Below are 19,381 nucleotides of genomic sequence, written 5' to 3' on the forward strand. Positions count from 1 at the left end.
GTCCATCATCCAAGTCGTTGATAAAGATGTTGAATAAGACCGGGCCCAAGACAGAACCCTGTGGCACCCCACTAGTCACTCTTCTCCAGGATGAAGAGGAACCATTGATGAGCACCCTTTGGGTTCGGTCAGTCAGCCAGTTACAAATCCACTGAATGGTAGCATAGTCAAGTCCGCATTTTACCAGCTTCTTTACAAGAATATCATGGGGCACCTTGTCAAATGCCTTGCTGAAATCAAGGTAGGCTACATCCACTGCATTCCCTTCATCTACCAGGCTTGTAATTTTGTCAAAAAATGAGATCAGGTTCGTCTGACATGACTTATTTTTCAGAAATCCATGCTGACTATTGGTGATCACAGTATTCCTTTCTAGGTGCTCACAGACTGTTTGGGCTAGATGCGGCTGGAGGGCAGCAGGTTGGGGGAAGGCTGAGCTAGATGATCAGGGAAGCAGCAGCAGCAGAACTGGGCTGGTGGCAACCAATACTCCCGTTCCAGCAACCCCAATGCTTATTTGTTCTGCTGTTTTGTCCAGCTCTCAACTGGCTAATCTGGTTTTAGCCTCCACCGTGCCCTAGTCCATGTAGGGTTAATTAATTAATTAATTAATTAATTATAAAATAATAATAATTTATTTGTACCCTGCCCATGTGTCTGGGTTGCCCCAGCCGTCCTGGGCAGCTTCCAGCATATACAAAAAGATAATCAAACGTTAAAAACCTCCTTTAGATGTATTTCCCTCAGACACGTTGAATTCTCACAGCCACCTAGACCTCTTTATTTATTTCGGCTGCGTCAGACCAACACAGCTACCTACCTGAATCTACGACATTAATATGTTTATCCACGCTGCGTGTAAAATATAAAGGAAAGTGAAATAACAGTCCATTTGCTGCTCCCCAAAAAGGTACCTCAACATGTGTGTCTTTTCCCCATGGCCTCACGGAAAGGGTAGACTTGGCAAAAGAGCCCCATCTGTTCTCCCATCTTCAAAACTTCTGAGAACATGCTGAGATTCCCCAGGGAGATGGATCTGTTCAATGTATGATGAGAAGGGAAAGGGAGTGAGGGGGCCGGGGGCAGCAGGGATCAAAGAACCAGGCTTCAGAGGTCGTGTGCCAGGGGCAAAGCGATCCTGGCAGCATCTATGGGCTTCCTGGCTTCTCCTTGTGAGGAGGAAACGCAGGTCTACAGCCCACTCATGGGAAAGCACCAGAGGGGTTCTCAAAAACAGGAAGAGGACTACAAAGGGATGGAAGGGCAAGGGAGGAGACTTCTGAAGGCTGCACAAAGCCTTGCTTTCAAGATGCTCCAGGGACTATTTCTAGTATCTCTGGATTAAAACAACAACAGCCACCCCATCACCTTTCTCCTTCCCTACTCAACTTTCCTCCCTTGCCCAAAATGCAAGCATTAGCTTGCTCACCTGCTCTCTCGCTCTCTCCCACCCCCACTCAGTCTTTACACTCCTTTATACCCCTCTCCCGCCTCGCCAGATGGATCAGCCAAACTCCAGGTGTCAGGAACAGGCCAATCACATGTCACTGGGCAGCTAAAAGGTGAGTCAGGCCAGCTCTCTCCACTAGTGGAGGCTGCCCAGCAGCCTTCCCTAACCTCAGCCCTCCAAATGTTCTGGCAGTGGGTACCATGCTGCCCTGTGCAAGGCCAAAATTTGTCCCCTACCCGTCCTCACCCTGCCTTCCCAAAAACGGGTGCCTGGCTTCCTGGGAGGAAGTGCGAGGACTCAAGGACCCCGTCAGAGCCTCACGCCACCTTCCCAAAGGCCAGCGCCTTGCTTACAACTCCTGCTTGGCTCAGCGCAGTGTGTGGGTACCAATCACAGTCCAAAATCTGCCCTTGGTTCTGGGCTGCCCTGGCTGGGGCAGGCAGGAATTGTAGTTGGGGAAGGCTGCCCTATAGTTTCATGCAAGATCATTCTAAACAATCTCTGGTTTTGATTTAGGGGTAGAGATTATTAATAGGTTAAAGTATCGCTCTGTTGCAGCAGATATTTCTATTAGACCAGGGTCCTCCCATGTGATGCAGCTGCACATGTCTTTTAATGAACTGAACATACCGAAAGATGATGAAGGCTTGGGGAGGGCGAGAGAAGTTTGTGTGTGTGAACTTAATAGCGTTTGGCTTATTTTTTAGTTGCTATTTTGTTAATAGCTTTCCAGATTATAAATGCCTTTTTGATTTGTTTATCAAACAACATGACACATGCTGTAACTGTGATGCTTAAACTTATTTTTTACAGCGGGGGGGGGGGGAGTATTTGATCCCCTGCTAAATTTGCCCGTTTGCCCTCTGACGAAGAAATGACCTGTCCATAATTTTAATGGTAGGTTTATTGTGCGCTCCCGCTGCTCGGTCCCAGCGCCTGCCAACCTAGCAGTTCGAAAGCACCTCCGGGTGCAAGTAGATAAATAGGGACCGCTTACCAGCGGGAAGGTAAACGGCGTTTCCGTGTGCGGCTCTGGCTCGCCAGAGCAGCGATGTCACGCTGGCCACGTGACCCGGAAGTGTCTCCGGACAGCGCTGGCCCCTGGCCTCTTAAGTGAGATGGGCGCACAACCCCAGAGTCTGTCAAGACTGGCCCGTACGGGCAGGGGTACCTTTACCTTTACCTTTATTGTAGCTGCGAGAGACAGAATAACAACAGGAAAACTCCCAGAAACCCAGAAGACAAAAGTCAGAGATGGATGTGCATTATAATGAGTGAAATAAGTATCTGACCCCTTTGCAAAAGATGACTTAGTACTTGGTGGCAAAACCCTTGTTGGCAATTACAGAGGTCAGACGTTTCTTGTAGGCGGCCACCAGGTCTGCACACATCTCAGGAGGTATTTTGTTCCACTCCTCTTTGCAGATCCTCTCTAAGTCAGTAAGATTTCGAGGCTGACTTAGCAGGGGATCAAATACTTTCCCCCCTCACTGTAGTTGCTGTTTTGCTAATGGTGTTTTATGGATAGTAATGGCTTCACTGATTATATGATGTATGCTGTGATGTTCTTTATGTTTTTGTCCTTTATTGTTTGTAAGCTGGGATTCGTTTGAATGGAAAGCAATAAACCCAAATAAAGTCATGAGAAAGGCTGAAGGTGGATCTGTGTTACAGGCAGACGGACGGAAAGAAAGCTATGAGGGCAGGAGGCTGGGTAAATGCACGACTGACGTAAGACTGCAGGGTCTCTACCAAGGACGCAAACAGTAGCAAACCGGCTACTTGCTGTAAGCTCAAGTCCCTCAGGACACCCGGGTGGGCTTCCAGTCTGTGTTTTCTGGCAAAAAGCAAGGGACTCCTTGACTGTGCATTTGTGCCTGGAAGCAGTGATGTCCAAGGAATAAAACGTTCCTCCAGGCAGAATCCTTCAGCCAAGGTCCAAGGCAAGGTGCGTCCCATCAGATAGCGGCTGAAACTCAGTGCATCCACAGCCCTTCTGCTAACAAACCCCCCCCCCCTTGGCTCTGCTGGCTGCTACAGAAGCAAGGATCCCTGTTACAGGAACCTGGTCGAGTCTGTCCTTAAGCGCTCGCTCAGACAGGTGATTCCTGAGGAAAGGATCTGTCCTCACTTCCTGGAAGACTGGCTGCCTGCAGAGGAGAGAGAGGGAGGGAGGGAGGGAAGCTATCAGCTAAAGCAGAATTCAGGACTGAGCGCCTCAGCATTGGGGGTGAGGCTATGCCCACAATGGCCACGTCCTAGGGGATTAACAGGGAGTCTGTGGTGCCAGAGAATGTGGACCGTTTACTGTAAGACAGAGTCACAGTCACTTTGTTATTTACTTATTACACGTTACTGCTTCCTCATTCATGGCTTAGTCTCTTCACCAGCTAAGGACATCCTGGACGCTCAAAGGGAAGGGCTGCACACTTAAGAACACATCTTTGCCCATCACTATGGCAAACTCTCTGGGAGCAGCAGGGTTGCAAACTGCTTCCCAAGTTTGCATCTGTGCATGTGATCCTCAACAGCAGCGGCAGAGTCCCGTGGTTGGGGAAGGGTCCCGCTGCTTCTTTGCCCTTCCTCCAGTTCATAGCCCCCACCCCACCCTGCCTGGCTCCTTGCTGTCTCAAGACTGGGACTCGCCCCCCTCCCCGAAAACAAATTAGCCCCTTTGCATTGTTTGCTCAGTTTCCTGCCTTCAAAATGGGGCTGTGCCCTCCTCAATTTGAGAATTAATCAATGTCTGTGAAGCCTTCAGCAGATGAAGGATGACTACAGGAGCCGCTTATTTTTTAAAACCAGGCAAAAATTTGGAGTAAGGCTGCCTTCGAAGAAGAAGAAGAAGAAGAAGAAGAAGAAGAAGAAGAAGAAGAAGAAGCAGCAGCAGCAGCAGCAGCGGAGGAGTTTGGATTTGATATCCCGCTTTATCACTATCCAAAGGAGTCTCAAAGCGGCTCACAATCTCCTTTCCCTTCCTCCCCCACAACAAACACTCTGTGAGGTGAGTGGGGCTGAGAGACTTCAGAGAAGTGTGACTGGCCCAAGGTCACCCGGTAGCCGCATGTGGAGGAGCAGGGAAGTGAACCTGGTTCACCAGATTACGAGTCCACCGGTCTTAACCACTACACTACACAAAGCCCCATGAGATCCCTGGGCCACTTCCACCTGATTCAATTTCTATCCTGGAGCGAAATTTCCCTCTTTAGGGCTAGCAAGCCAAAAACCTTTGAGGAAGCTGTGCTCAGGCCTTTCTCCTTTGACCAGCACAAGCTGGATCACTGTATGACTCTGACAGCTTAGCCAAACTTAAGAACCATCAATAAGTGCCAGAACTAAGACGCATATCCCCCAAAATCTGAGGGATTTGAATTGCGGTTGACATAGAGGGAGCTTATTGTGTATAGTTTACTTAATTGAAGTAAAATTGGTTTTATAGGGGTGTTTTAACTTGGAACTGTTTAAATTGTATTGTTTATGGATAAATTTTGATGTATTGTTTTTAGATATGGGCCAATGGCCGTAATAAACCAATCAATCAATGACCAGCACAAGACTTGCTTAGTCAGGTAAGAAATCTTACTGCTTAAAATGTATGGAAGGGTTAGAAATGTGTTATCTTTAAGACAATGGTGGCCCAAATTGGGAAGGGCAACCACAAAAACCAAGTCATGCCACTAACAGGCAAAGGAAGGGGGAAGGAAGAAACTCCAGCTGCTATTTTCTTGTAAGCTATAGCTTTAAAAAAGCTATAATGATGTGGGTTTGCGTATGAGAGCGCCACAAACTCTCAAGTTGACACTGTATGGAGGACTTGGGCTTCCTATTCCACTCATTGCCCAGAAGTTCAGTTCCACTTTCCCTGGAAAGCGGGGAGTGTGTGGGCTTCAGGGCCCGCTTTCTTGGTGAGTCTACACTTTGCGCATTTCAGTCACACTTCCTTTTCAGCGTGACAATGAGCCAGCGGCAGGAGCGAAGCAGGAAGAGCACGAGGACTCCTGTGCGTGCTAGCAGAGCCCTCTTGATCCAGGCTGGACAGAGCTCCTATCGCAGGAAACAGAATGCAGAGGCAACAGGAGTAAACAGAGGATGGGGGGGCCGGGGGCGGGGGGGCTGCAGGGAGGCAGCAATGAATGCTTGACAGAGCGTGAGGCCAGAAGAAAAAAGCACCGAACCTGCCTGGAAAGCAGCTCCTCATTCCTAGTACCAGCTGTGCTAACCTTCTCATTTCGTGGACATGATGATAATAATTTTAATAATAATAATTTATTATTTATACCCCGCCCATCTGGCTGGGCTTCCCCAGCCACTCTGGGCGGCTTCCAAAAAAATATAAAAATACTGTAATACATCAAACATTAAAAGCTTCCCTGAACAGGGCTGCCTTCAGATGTCTTCTAAAAGTCTGGTATTTGTTGTTCTCTTTGACATCTGATGGGAGGACGTTCCACAGGGCGGGTGCCACCACCGAGAAGGCCCTCTGCCTGGTTCCCTGTAACTTGGCTTCTCGCAGGGAGGGAACCACCAGAAGGCCCTTGGCGCTGGACCTCAGGGTCCGGGCAGAACGATGGGGGTGGAGACGCTCCTTCAGATATACTGGACCGAGGCCGGTTAGGGCTTTAAATGATGAGGATGAGAACACTAAAAAAATCCTTCCCCTTTCCCGTCCTTCTGTCTGCTGCATGGCAAAGGAAGATGCCAGCTGCTATTCAGGTTGCTGACTTGGGCCCCAGGCTATGGGTGCTCAATGGTGCCCGCGACGTAACATGATGTCATGACGTCACATTGCGTAGGTGTGCTGCAGCAGCGCTTCCAAGGCTGTGCGGGTCCCCAGAGGTCATGTCCGAGGCCTCACAAGACCTCCGTTACAACTTCCAATTTTGCAGGGCCTCGGGCCTCCAACGCAGCTTCCGGTACCAAACTGGAAGTTGTGTCCGAGCCCCCACAATTTTTTTGTGTGGGTGCCCAGGGCCCCTAGAGTTGGCACCAGTGCAGCTATCCCCGAAGCCCCAGGAAGGAACTATCCTAGAGAAGCATGCACACTTCTCCAACACAATCCTTTTCTTAACCCGTCTGGCTGTGTGCCATCAAGCAACGAGGTATTATTTATCTGTTATCCACCCTGATACCCCAGAGCAGGTTACAGCAGCAAAGCACAGCATTAAAAACAATTTACAATAACAACCATAAAAAGAAGGTGAGTCCCAAAAACATACACCTCCCTTAGAGGGCAAAAGACAGGGTCAAAGATGTTTCCTGGAACCAGCCCAGACCATGCAAGTAAGGCGATTTTGCTCTTACTCTGCCTGCTCCTTGACGAGGATCCAGAAGAGCCAGGGCGGCTGGTCTGCTGGGGCCCAGACTGGGAGAACTGGGGAGCGATGGTTGGGATTTTGCCCCTTCCAGGCCTGGCACTCGGGAAGTCCGGGGAGCAAGGGAGCCTGGGTTTGCTGGGGAGGCCAGGAAGGAAGTCGCTGCAAGAGGGAGAAAAGGAATTAAAAAAGGGGGGACAGAGCAGCCTTTGCGACTTGGAGAAAGATGGGATATTAATCTTCTGAATTAATGAAGTCAACTGAGCACCACAAGACAAAGCAGAAGTTTGCAAGGAGTCTGGAATTCTGCAGCAAAAGACTCTGAATCCTACAACATTTTGAAAACGTATCAGATTAGCATCAATTGGTGTGGCAGACTTTAGTTTGGGCTGGCATCAGCCTTGTAACGAAATTGTTAAGTACCTGTTAAACAACTGACACGCTGGCAAGGAACAGCATTCATACCATTTATTCAGGCAAAAGTCCCACATAAATTCCTCCTCAAAATTCACATTTCCCATTAAATACTTTAGCTTAACCTTCCTGAGCCTGACGCTGCAGCAGCTGCCTAAGTAAACGGCCACTGAAGTGGATGCACATTCTCCACCTTCCTCTGGGGCTGTCCAATGCTAATTTGTAACCTCCTCAGGGCAGGGACCTGTCCTCTTGCACTATGTAAAGCAGCAGACGAATTGAACTGAATTTTATTATTATGGTCACAGACCAGTGCCAGCTCACTTACAGTATCAGGAAAATAATAAAACACAATAGGAATACACTGAATTGCAATTGGGTATAACAGAGACAATTCAGATATAGCGGCAGTTAAAATATAATAATAATAATAATTTATTATTTGTACCCCGCCCATCTGGCTGGGTTTCCCCAGCCACTCTGGGCGGCTTCCAACAAGGATGAAAAATACACTAAAATGTCACATATTAAAAACTTCCCTGAACAGGGCTGCCTTCAGATGTCTTCTGAATGTCAGGTAGTTGTTTATTGCTTTGACATCTGATGGGAGGGCATTCCACAGGGTGGGCGCCACTACCGAGAAGGCCCTCTGCCTGGTTCCCTGTAACTTGACCTCTCGCAGTGAGGGAACCGCCAGAAGGCCCTCGGAGCTGGACCTCAGTGTCCGGGCAGAACGATGGGGGAGGAGACGCTCCTTCAGGTATACTGGACCGAGGCCATTTAGGGCTTTAAAGGTCAGCACCAACACTTTGAATTGTGCTCGGAAACGTACTGGGAGCCAATGTAGGTCTTTCAAGACCGGTGTTATATGGTCTCGGTGGCCACTCCCAGTCACCAGTCTAGCTGCCGCATTAAATCTTGATCACTAAAATATAACCTAAAATTGTCATTTAAAACCTTAATCATTTTGGTAGTACAGCTTGTTCCCTAAGTTTTATGGCAGTCGCACAGAATTTGGCTGCCCTTAGCGTGATCTCTAGATCCTTGTCCTCTACCAGGAGTTTTAGACATTGAAGTTCAGACCCATTTGGAGATTTTTGTATAACAGGAGTGATAAATACAGAGTGTATATCCCCGTAGAAACGGCAGCATAACAAGACATGAGAGACAGTTTCTACCTCCATCAAGCTGCAGGGGCAGACTCGTTCCACGTATGGTTCAAGTAGATGCATCATATAACAGCAGGTGTTAATAGCTATGGAGAAGCTGCAGAAAGGAAGCCTGGGTCTTCCATTTGTCTCAGGGCTGAGTCCCAAAACTTCCTTTCACAAGGAAGTAGGAAGAACTGGCTCCATCAGGCCCATGTCCCATCTAGTCCTTCCTCCTGTTCTCACAGTGGCCAATCAGATTCCTGTGGGAAACCGGAAAGCAGGATCCGGCAAGCAGGATCCGAGCACAAGCCCTCTGCCCACCTTCTGTGGTTTCCAGCAACTGGGATTCAGAAACATGGCTGCCTCCAAATGTGGCCATCAGGGCCAGTAGCCATTGATAGCCCTCTCTTACATGAATTTGTCTCTTTTAAAGTCATCCCAGTTGGTCGCCATCAATGCCTCCTGCAGAAGCGAGTTCCACAGTTTAACTAGTTTAACTGCTGGGAAAAGCTCAGTGTCAGGCTGAGTTTACATGCAGCCGCATGTGAAAACTTGCCTCTGGGCATGGACAAAGTGAAAACACACACACACACACACACACTGCAGTGGTGCCCCGCAAGACGAACGCCTCGCAAGACGGAAAATCCGCTAGACGAAAGGGTTTTCCGTTTTGGAGGTGCTTCGCTAAACGAATTTCTCTATGGGGTTGCTTCGCAAGACGAAAAAATCTTGCGAGTTCCCGCGGGTTTTTTTCGCTCCCCCCCCCTTTCCTAAGCCGCTAAGCCGCTTATCAGCTGTTCCACTGATAAGCCGCTTAACAGCTGATCGCTAAAAGCCGCTAGACCGCTAATAGCGCTAGACGAAGAGAATCGCGGAACGGATTCTTTTCGTCTTGCGAGGCACCACTGTACTGCCTGTCTGCGACTTGGGGCTTAGGAAAAACCGATTTCTGGGCAAAGGAAGTGCTCGTGCCTTTCCTCCCCTCTTCTTGGTTTATTTGGTTTTTTAAAACTAAGCACAGAACACTCCGTTGTTAAGAGGGTTCTCTGGCTGCCTTAACAGCGGCCCCATTAACTACGAACCAACGCTGCAAAACAACTTCAACAGTTTGCAGGGGATTCCAAATTTTGGGATTCATAGTTAATGTTAAGTACAGACCCTGTGTTTCATATTGATTTCTCAATTTGTGGGGTGCTGAAAAACGCAGGGGTTTCGCTGCAAAAAAACCAACTGCAAATCTTTGGCCCAGGTTAATTTTCCTCTTAATAGCCAGGTTGTGGCCAGACAGGCAAGGAGCAACTCAGGTGCAGGAAAGGAGTAAAAAGTGATAGATTCCTGAGATGTCTCAGTTATAGAGAAGTAATTAAAATGGGACCTCAAAGGGTCTCTCACAAACAGGCCAACACAGATGCACCATCAAAGAAAGTCACTGTGAGGGACGGGTTTGAAAAAAGCAGGACTCTTCCCTCTTGAAAGGAATGTGGATGAGTTTGCAGAGCTTCCTCCACAGCCACCTGCCAGAGAGGTGGCCGTAAGAGTTAACAACCTCCCAGCTTCTCCATTTCCTCAAATTGCTCCCATTGTTTGAGACTTTGCTCTTGCAAACTGTTGCCATTGATGACTCAGGCCTGCTAATAAGGCAGTAAAAGCTCTCTTTGAACTGCCTTTCAGCCGCCCTGTTTGCTTGCTTCTTTTTACAGCCCTCTCTGCTATCTTTTCAGAAGATCTTGCAAACCCCCTTTCCAGTCCAGCAGGAAGCCTCTGGTCAAAAATAATAAATAATAATAATACAGAGATCATTATCTGGTAGAATCTCAATCCTCATAGTTAGAAACTGAACTCAGAGGGGTCCAGAACCAAATGGAGCGGATTCTAAACGTTTCGTTTAGCAAAACAGGCTGTAATGGCTTGTGGGCCATTTCTAAACACATGGTCCCCCCTCCCCGCAACTTTCACGATGCTCACTTCTTGTGCAATGATCTATTGGTATCTGACAGGTATTATCGATGACATCTGGAATGTATACAGACATGGACACTTGCTAAAGAACTTACGGCTCCTATTTAAATTTCAGTTTGAGATGAGATAGGCCTTTTGCCCAACCCATGGGAGCATCAGCCATGGAGCAGCCTTAGTACATCTAAATTACCTTGGTCTATATTTTGGGAATTGCCTCTAGCAGCTTGGGTGGGGGTGGGGGGAGTTGCTGGTGGAAATGGCACAAGGGGGAATGGGTTTCAAGCCAGCCAGCCAGCCAGCCGGCTCGTTCTGCCCCCAGCCCCAATTCCATTCAGGGGCTTTCGTGGTTCCTCTTAAACTCAGAGAACAATCTGTTCAGACATCCTGCGTCACGTCTGGTCTGGCCAAAACGTGCTCCATCAGCGAGCCCTTGTGGCTCTTCCTTCCTGTCTTCAAACTCACAAAGTAGAGGGAGAATACAGGGCTGTCTTATTTATTTATTACACCTTTCCTCCAAGGAGCTCATGACACTGTACATTGTTCTCCCTTTCCGCCATTTTACCCTCACAACAACCCTGCAAGGTCGATTAGGCGGAGAAAGAGGGAGCCATTTGCCCAAGGTCACCCAACGAGCTTCGCAGCCGAGCAGGGATTTGAACCCTGGTCTCTCCCAGGGGCTAGTCTGACACTCTGAACGCTACGTCTTGGTCTGCCTTGACGAGTGCTGCCTGCTCTGGTCTTCCCCGGCCTGCCTGGTGCCCTCCAACGGCAGGTGCCAGGCGTTGAATCTTTGAGCCTCACACAAGGAATGCATGTGACATACGCTCCGTGGAATTTGCCTTCAGGGAAAACAGTTTTTATTGGGGATACACAAACCAGTGCCTCAAATCACATCCAGATATGAAGCACCTGACAAGGGCATTGCAGAATCTCCCTCGATCTCCGTATGTGAAGCAAGTCAGCATTAACCAACCGCAACATCATGACCCAACCACAACCGGAGGGCAAATCAGTCAAGCTGGTGATGGGAATGAGCAGGGCTTCCGCAATACGACGGCGGCTAGGTGCTACTCTGGCAGGAAGAAGAAAGCGGGGCATGTGAGACATCCACCACAGAGACATAAATCTTTATCTGCTGGCTCTCTGTGTTCTCTCGCTTTCTTGGGAGAAACCACCTTGAAGGCATGCAAGCGAAAGAAAAGAAATTCTGCTCTGGTGACTCATAAGCCACAAATAGTTGGGGGAGAGAATAAAACGCAAGTAGAACAATGTTCTCTCACCTTCCCACCCACGCCAGGAAACATTTAGTTATCTTTCTAATATTACAACCAGGGAATCATTCAGGTATAGCATGGCATATACATTGGGGACGGACACACCACTACTTAGCTGGGATCCAAATGCAGCGTACCAGAGAATCACATAGCATGCCAGGGACCCAAGAACCTCAGGGCTGTATTCAACTAACTTTTGCTCAGAGTAGACCCTCTGGAATTAATGGCCAGGAGTAACTTAGTTCCATTAATCTCTGCGGGTCTACAGTGAGTAAAAGTTTGTTTCTTCATTTCTACGAAAGTGTAAGCAGGTAATCCTCATGGCTCCACAGAAAAAAGAACATCTAAAGATGCACCAGCACATAAAACCTTAAGAGAACATCTACCATCTTTGCTAATGAGGCACAGCGGGATCAAGCAATCCCTATCTATCTATCTATCTATCTATCTATCTATCTATCTATCTTTTATCTGAACTCATCTCCTACAAGTGACTGTGGGACAAAGGCAAGGCACTCGGGTATCTTACTGTCCTGGAAAAGAGTGTTCTTCAAGGATTTCCCTATCCAAGTAACACTGCACAAATAGAACCATGGGACCTTGGCATGAGTTCTTATGGTTTCTCCAGATCACTTTCTTCCCTGCTCAAGAACCCGTGCAGCTGTTAACTCCGCTGTCGTGCAAGACTGAAAACTATTTGCCCACCGCGGAGGTTCATTTATGGAGCTACCACGTTTTCAGAGCATCCGCACATTTTCTTGCCATTTCCTCCCTTTCGCCACTGTGAGCATCTGCGTGGGTTGCGGCTGCACAAAAGACAAGGGCATCAGTGGATGGCAACACAAAGAGTTGGGGCTGATGCTAAGCTGTGCCTGAACGGGAACCCAGCGGGAGCCCTGCTGAAACTGCTTGGAAACTGCCAAAAATGAAGAGTGAAAGGCAAGTAAAATAAATAAATCCCCTCTTCACCAGAACCCAGGGGCCAAATGCAGCTCTCCAGGCCTCTCTGTCTGGGCACCCACCTCAGTGGCCCTGATCCGTGCCCTCTTTCAAGTGCTTTTGGTCAGCTGGAATGTACCCTTGAACTGCATTGTGTTTTAAAATGCCTGGAGGGGTGTTTGTGCAAAAACCTGAGTTTGGGCTGGAATGCAGCCTACAGAGCAAAAGCGTGAATTGCCCCCGTTGCCCCCACCTGCTTGTTGTCTCTGTCCCTACGCACCATTTGCATGCGGCCCCTGGAAAGTTGCGCACAAGGGAATGTGGCCCTTGGCTCCTCAACCCTGATCTAGCCCAATGCCTTGCTTCTTTTTTCAGCCAGCCAGTTGCTTCCAAGAATCTTATAAGTAGGCATCACAAGGGTGATGGCCGTCCCGTGGGGTTCTGACTCCAGCAGGTGGGAATTGGGAGTTAGACTGCGACTAAACATGGAGGTTCCATTTCTCTACCATGGCTAACACTCTGCTGGATGAGACCATGGATCTCTCTAGTTCAGCACCCTGTTTGCAACAGCAGCAAGTCAGGTGGCTTCCAAGAAGCTTGCAAACCAGGAATGAAGACACACACAAACCCCTCTTTGTTCCTGATGCAGTTTATCTGCACCATTTCAAGACAACAGCTGTTTAACAGAAGAGGCCTAACTTCAGCGAAGTCAATTCCCACCTCAACCTCCTCTCTGGGCAACGCTTGGACACCCTGACACTTTTATAGCCCTCCGAAAGTGAACGTCATGCTATGCAGAGAGGCAACCAGAACTATATACACGCAGGTTGGATTTACATGGCACCTTCAAAAACACATTCGCCCCCTTGCAAAAAGGGGGTGAGGAACCTTCTCTCCTCTTCACCACTGCTGAGGGCTGCTTGCTCTTTGGGGACGCTCCGTTAACACCAAGCATAATTAGTGGCCCAAAAATAACAATAAAAGAAACAATGAACACAAGGGTATTGCCTCTGCTCTGCTTCCACAGCTGGAGGCAGCGGGAGAGAATGTGCTCTTGTGCTCGGATCCTGCTTGCAGATTTCCCGCAGATTTCACCTGGTTGGCCACTGTGAGAACAGGGTGTTGGCCTAGATGGGCCGTTGGCCTGATCCAGCCGGCTTTTCTTACGTTCTTAGTCTTCCACTTTGAAAGGGGAAAACACACATTGTGCAATGGAATGATTAACTGCGGCTACAGATTTTTGCCTTTGGGCTGCAAAACACAGGCTTCTGTTTCTTTAGCGCAGAAGTCCAGACTGGCTGCTTGGAGATGCTGGTTCCCGCAGCCAGGACGAGTCAAGGACATCTGCGGTTGCTGCCCCGGAACTGGGAGACGTCTGGAAGACTTATGAGCAAGTAAATCTATCTTACACCAAATCATTTGGGCCATTAATGTCATGATTCTTTATGAGACTTGGCTTGCTTTTGGTACACTGCAGCTCCTACAAGTTTTAAATCACGTTTTGCAACTAAAGACTCTGTAAACACACAGAAAAAGATATGGGTGAAATAACACCTTGGCCAACTTGGACGGCTTTAAAAGTTTTTAGACAAATTTATGGAGCAAAAAGCTGCCAACAGCTACTAGCCACCACCGCTATGTTCTACCTTCCTTGCCAGAGGAGATATGACTCTGAATACCGATCACTGGGAATCACAGGCAGGAAGAGTCCTGTTGCGCTCGGGTCCAGGCTTGTGGGCTCCCCTTAGGGATCTGACTAGCCCCTGCGAGAACAGGATGCTGGACCAGCCGAGAGCCCTGCTGACGTCCATGGCACTGATTCACACCCGTGAAATGTCACTTCTGCCCATTTGCCTCAGAACTTCCCCATTCACAAGAAACACATTCAAAGAAAAACGCTATGAATTATTATTTGGCCCCGAAGGCTAAGTGCAATTGATGGACAAAAGCTACAGTGGAATGTGAACATTTAGAGGAACAGACAACCTCAGAAAGTGGTGGACTCCCCTTCTTTGGAGTTTTCTAAACAGATGTTAGATAGCCACCTGTTAGGGATTCTTTACCTGTGATTCCCGCATTTAAGGGGTTACTCTATTCCAAACTTAAAAATGGAAAGCGTAATGCTGGTGGTCAACAAAAGAGGTTTAAAGACTCTCTCAAGGCAAATCTAAAAAAAATGTAGTATAAACACTGACAACTGGGAAACACTGGCCTGCGAGCGCTCCAGTTGGAGAAAAGCCTTTACCAAAGGTGTTGTGGGTTTTGAAGATGCAAGGGAGAAACGTGCTAAGAGGAAGGCATGCTTGGCAAACCCTCACCGTGATCAACTCCCACCCGGAAACCAATGTCCCCACTGTGGAAGGACGTGTGGATCCAGAACTGGCCTCCACAGTCACTTACGGACTCAATGTTAAAACCGTGTTCATGGAAGACAATATTACTTGGCTATGAGTGATCGCCAAAGAAAAATAAAGAAGAAATAGGGGGCTGAGCCAGGTGACCCTTGGGGTCCCTTCTGACTTTATGATTCTGCAATTCTAAAACACGCTACTTAAGAATTTACAGGCCACTCTTTCAATAGACCATACACTTACATACCTGTCTGACAGTCGGTCTACACTGTCCTGGGCAACATTGAAGGACTGGAGAGTCAGGATCTCAGCAGCTGATGGGGGAGAACCAACCATTCCAAGACACCCCAGGGACCCCTCAGAGGTTTCAGTTTCAACTGCTGTTTTAGAAAAGAAAGGCTTCAAGATTTGGGAGGTGGTGCTTTTTCTGCCAAATGTTTGGGCCCACATCTCGTGTCCCGTGCCCCGCCTGCTGGTCCACCCATCTTTCAAACCCTCTTGTGGCAATAACGTTCCCCCAACTTGATGCCCTGCAGTGGGTTTGGACTACAAATCCCATCATGCTGTCTGGTGCTGATGGGAGTTGTAGTCCAAAAATCGAGATGACACCAGATTGGGGGAGTGCTAGCAGCGTAATATCTAGACCAGAGCAGCATGCTCATTGATATGACTCGGAATGGCTGACTTAAACCTAAAATTCGCGGACTTCCATCCAATCCTTACACGATGAAGAGAAGCAGAGCTCGGAATGGCTGGGTCTCTTGCCGCTGCGGGTGGCGGGACGGGAGTTCTGCTCAGACTGGAGATGGCTATCCCTGCTACAGGAAGAAAGGGCATCGTTTTCTGGCCTGGCAAGGAAAACGAAAAGTCAAAGAACAGTGAATGCTTGTAACTGAAAACTATTACCGTGCAAGAATTATTGCCTCCTGCATTTCCTGTAATAGAGAGGCATTTTGCATCGCAAGCTGGCTTGCCAGCACCAAAGCAGCCTCGCGGTGCAGTTTTCCCCTTGTTTACTGAAGTCAGGACATTTTTGCAGAGGAGAACTCTGGGATTATGTACGCTGCTCCTTAGCAAAGCTGGGCAAAAGCCTTCTCTCAACTCATTCCACTGTGTCAGATCAAGATTTACATTTCCGTTTGATTCTGTCCCTTTTATAGTAAGCTGAATGCCTGCACCTGCCGTATAGGAAGTCTTCCATTGGCCCATTAGCTCATTACGGTCTGCTCTAGGCTTCCCTAATCTGGTGGCTCCCTCCCATAGGTTTTCGGACTGCAGCTCCAAACAATCCTGACCACTGGTCATGTTGGCTGGGCTAATGGGAACTGTTGTCCAACAATATGCCCAGAGATCTGCACCGGTTGCCGATTTGCTACTGGGCCAGGTTCAAGGTGTTGCTATTAGTATACAAAACCTTCATCAACTTGGGACCAGTTTACCTGCAAGATTGTCTTACTCCACATACGTCCACCTGACCACTTCCATGTAAGGAAATAGCACAGTTTTAGGTAGCGCACAATACCCATTCCGCCTTTGTAAGAAATCTTTAAGTGTGGCAGTACTTCCTGCCTACTGACCCCAAGCAGACACATTCCCTGTACTCTTTTGGGTGCCTGCTAAGAACATTGTTGTTTATAGACAAAAGCCTGCCCAGAAATGAAGAATGTGAACGTATGTTTCGATCTGTTTTTAGTCAATTGTTGACTTTATTTTTTGATTATTTAAAAGTTGTTTTTATGGTGATGGGAAAAGGAATTATCTGTGGGATTGAGTGTAGGTATGTTTGAACATTTTTAAGGATCGTATGAAATGTATGTTTGTATATTCGCAATATGTGTGTATTAATTTTAACAATAAAAACTTAAAAAATAATAATAATAAAAGTTGTTTTTATGTATTTATTTTATAAGTAAAATAAATTGATAGAGTGGCTGGAGTGGCTGGAGAAACCCAGACAGATGGGTGGGGTATGTATGTATGTATGTATGTATGTATGTATAAATAAATAAATAAATAAATTATTTTATTTTATTTTATTTTATTTTATTTTATTTTATTTTATTTTATTTTATTTTATTTTATTTTATTTTATTTTATTTTATTTTATTTTAATTTAATTTAATTTAATTTAATTTAATTTAATTTAATTTAATTTAATTTAATTTATATACCACCCTATGCCCAGACATCTCTGGGCAGGTCACAGAATAAAATCAAAATATAAAACCACAAAATACATAACCAAAATAAAAAAGCAACCCACTCGTAAACCACTTTGATGTTGTTTTTTATGTTTAGGTTTTTTCTACAAAAATCAACCAGTGTATAAATTTCAGGAAATAAATACGTTTCTGTCCTTGGTATGCCTTTCCCAATGATAATCTTGAACGATAATCTTGGTCATTTGATGGTCCTTTTTACCCAATGTTGACTTTTTAATTGTATACATTGCTTGTTTTATGTTGCTAATGCCGTTGGCTAATGTAAATAAAGTTTAACTATCTATCTACAGTGGTGCCTCACAAGACGAAAAGAATCCGTTCCGCGAGTCTTTTCATCTAGCGGTTTTTTCGTCTTGTGAAGCAAGCCCATTGACGGCTTAGCGGCTTAGCGCTATTAGCGGTTTAGCGGCTTTTAGCGGCTTAGCGGCTGAGCGGATAAGCGGCTTAGCGGCTTAGAAAAAGGGGGGCGGAGGGGGAAAAACCGCAGGAACTCGCAAGACATTTTCATCTTGCAAAGCAAGCCCATAGGAAATTCGTTTTGCGAAGCACCTCCAAAACGGAAAACCCTTTCGTCTAGCGGGTTTTTCGTCTTGCGAGGCATTCGTCTTGCGGGGCACCACTGTATCTAGGTTTCTGGTTGGCACCAGACTGGGGAAGGCTGGACTCCATTCTGATGGGTACCAGCTCTGTTATTTGGATAGGAATCTTCCAGCACCAATATTTCAGAGGTGTGGGAAACTGACCATGGGTCCTTCCGCACCCAACGCATATGATCTACTCCTGAGCTACAGTCTCTGGGCTGCCAGTTCCAATCCCTGAGGGTGACAGTGAAAGAAGCGTGAGACTTGGTGTTTGGGTTTTTTTTGGAGATTTCCACCTTTTCCACATTTGCATGCTGCTATTTAAATGCACTTGCGCCTAGAACTTTGCTTTTACCACGCTATTAAAATGCGACTGAGAAATCAATGTAAATGGCAGACATGCCGCATTCTGATGACAGGGCCTTTGCAAATGGCAAAGGCTTTCCTCAAATCCAGCTGAAAAAGAAATCACGATTCCACCTGGTCTGGAGAATGCCAAATTACCGTATTTTTCGCCCTATAGGACGCACTTTTCCCCCTCAAAAAATGAAGGGGAAATCTGGGTGCGTCCTATGGGGCGAATGCAGGCTTTCGCTGAAGCTTGGAGAGCGAGAGGGGTTGGTGCACACCGACCTCTCTCGCTCTCCAGGCTTCAGGAAGCTTATCAGCAAGCCTGGTGAGCCCGCGGGAGTTCCCACAGGGCTCCCTAGGCTGCGGATAGCAGCCTGCTGCACAGAGTGTGGGGCGCACTGAAGCAGAGCACCCCGCGCTTCAGGCAGACACCGGCCAGCCCCACAAGCTCGGGGGACAGCGGGGAGGCGCAGCGCCGCCATCCCTCTGTTCCCCGACCTGGTTTGATTTCCCCGACCTGGTTTTGGGGGGGAAATAAAGGAAATTTTTTTCCCTTTATTTTCCCCCCAAAAAACTAGGTTCGCCCTATGAGACGGAGCGTCCTATGGGACGAAAAATACGGTAAATTGCTAGGTCTGAAATGTGCCTTGCAGGAAGCGGCAGGTGAAATCTGAGGCTCCCAGGAGTGGCACCTGGGGCTGGGGCTGGTGCCCACATGACGCATCAAAAGGCCTGTGCAAGGGATTATCGCAATCCTTGTGATGTTATCTACAGTTGCAGCAGCTGTGGCAGAGGCGGTCCACTACGGCCACTCCATCCGTCTGGCTTGGACCAGCTGCTGTTTGGCTATTCCTGCTCCAGGACTTTGCAAGGTTGGTCCAAGGCGTTTCACAGCTTGTGACAGAGCAGCAAATGCTCCCTGTCCGTCTCTTCCCAAACATAATAATTTAATAATTTCTTTTTAAAAATCAAGGTGAATAGTACCCCTGACAGTAGCAACCCTCATTTACCTACTTTCTTTTTCTTTGCTCCATTCAAACCGCTGCCGCCCGCACCTCCCTGTCATCGTTCTTCTCTTGGACTACTGCAATGCGCTCTACGGGGCTCCCTTTGAAGGTGACCCGGAAACTGCAATTAATCCAGAATGCGGCAGCTAGACTGGTGACTGGGACTGGCCGCTGGGACCACATAACACCGGTCCTGAGAGATCCTCATTGGCTCCCAGTACGTTTCCGAGCACAATTCAAAGTGTTGGTGCTGACCTTTAAAGCCCTAAACGGCCTCGGTCCAGTATACCTGAAGGAGCGTCTCCACCCCCATCGTTCAGCCCGGACACTGAGGTCCAGCTCCGAGGGCCTTCTGGCGGTTCCCTCCCTG

General features: G+C 47.7%; 1 protein-coding gene across 6 annotated transcripts in view; it reads right to left on the reverse strand.

The window, feature by feature from the left end:
- Window positions 1-2,640: 2,640 nt before the first annotated feature.
- The window catches only part of ARMC9 (armadillo repeat containing 9), a 93,818-nt gene continuing 77,077 nt past the window's right edge, over window positions 2,641-19,381 (reverse strand). For 4 of the 6 annotated variants that reach the window (XM_079977804.1, XM_079977801.1, XM_079977803.1 and 1 more), the window contains exons 23-26: window positions 15,574-15,698; window positions 15,098-15,230; window positions 6,752-6,924; window positions 2,641-3,600 (exon numbers count right to left, since the gene is read on the reverse strand). In XM_079977804.1, coding sequence (XP_079833930.1) covers window positions 3,578-3,600; window positions 6,752-6,924; window positions 15,098-15,230; window positions 15,574-15,698 — 454 coding nt within the window. In that variant the 3' untranslated portion in view covers window positions 2,641-3,577. The remainder of the gene's footprint in view (window positions 3,601-6,751; window positions 6,925-15,097; window positions 15,231-15,573; window positions 15,699-19,381) is intronic. The other 2 variants (XM_079977805.1, XM_079977806.1) reach the window with 2 other exon arrangements.

Source organism: Podarcis cretensis, assembly GCF_951804945.1.
Source record: "Podarcis cretensis genome assembly, chromosome: 5".
Lineage (NCBI taxonomy): Eukaryota > Metazoa > Chordata > Lepidosauria > Squamata > Lacertidae > Podarcis > Podarcis cretensis.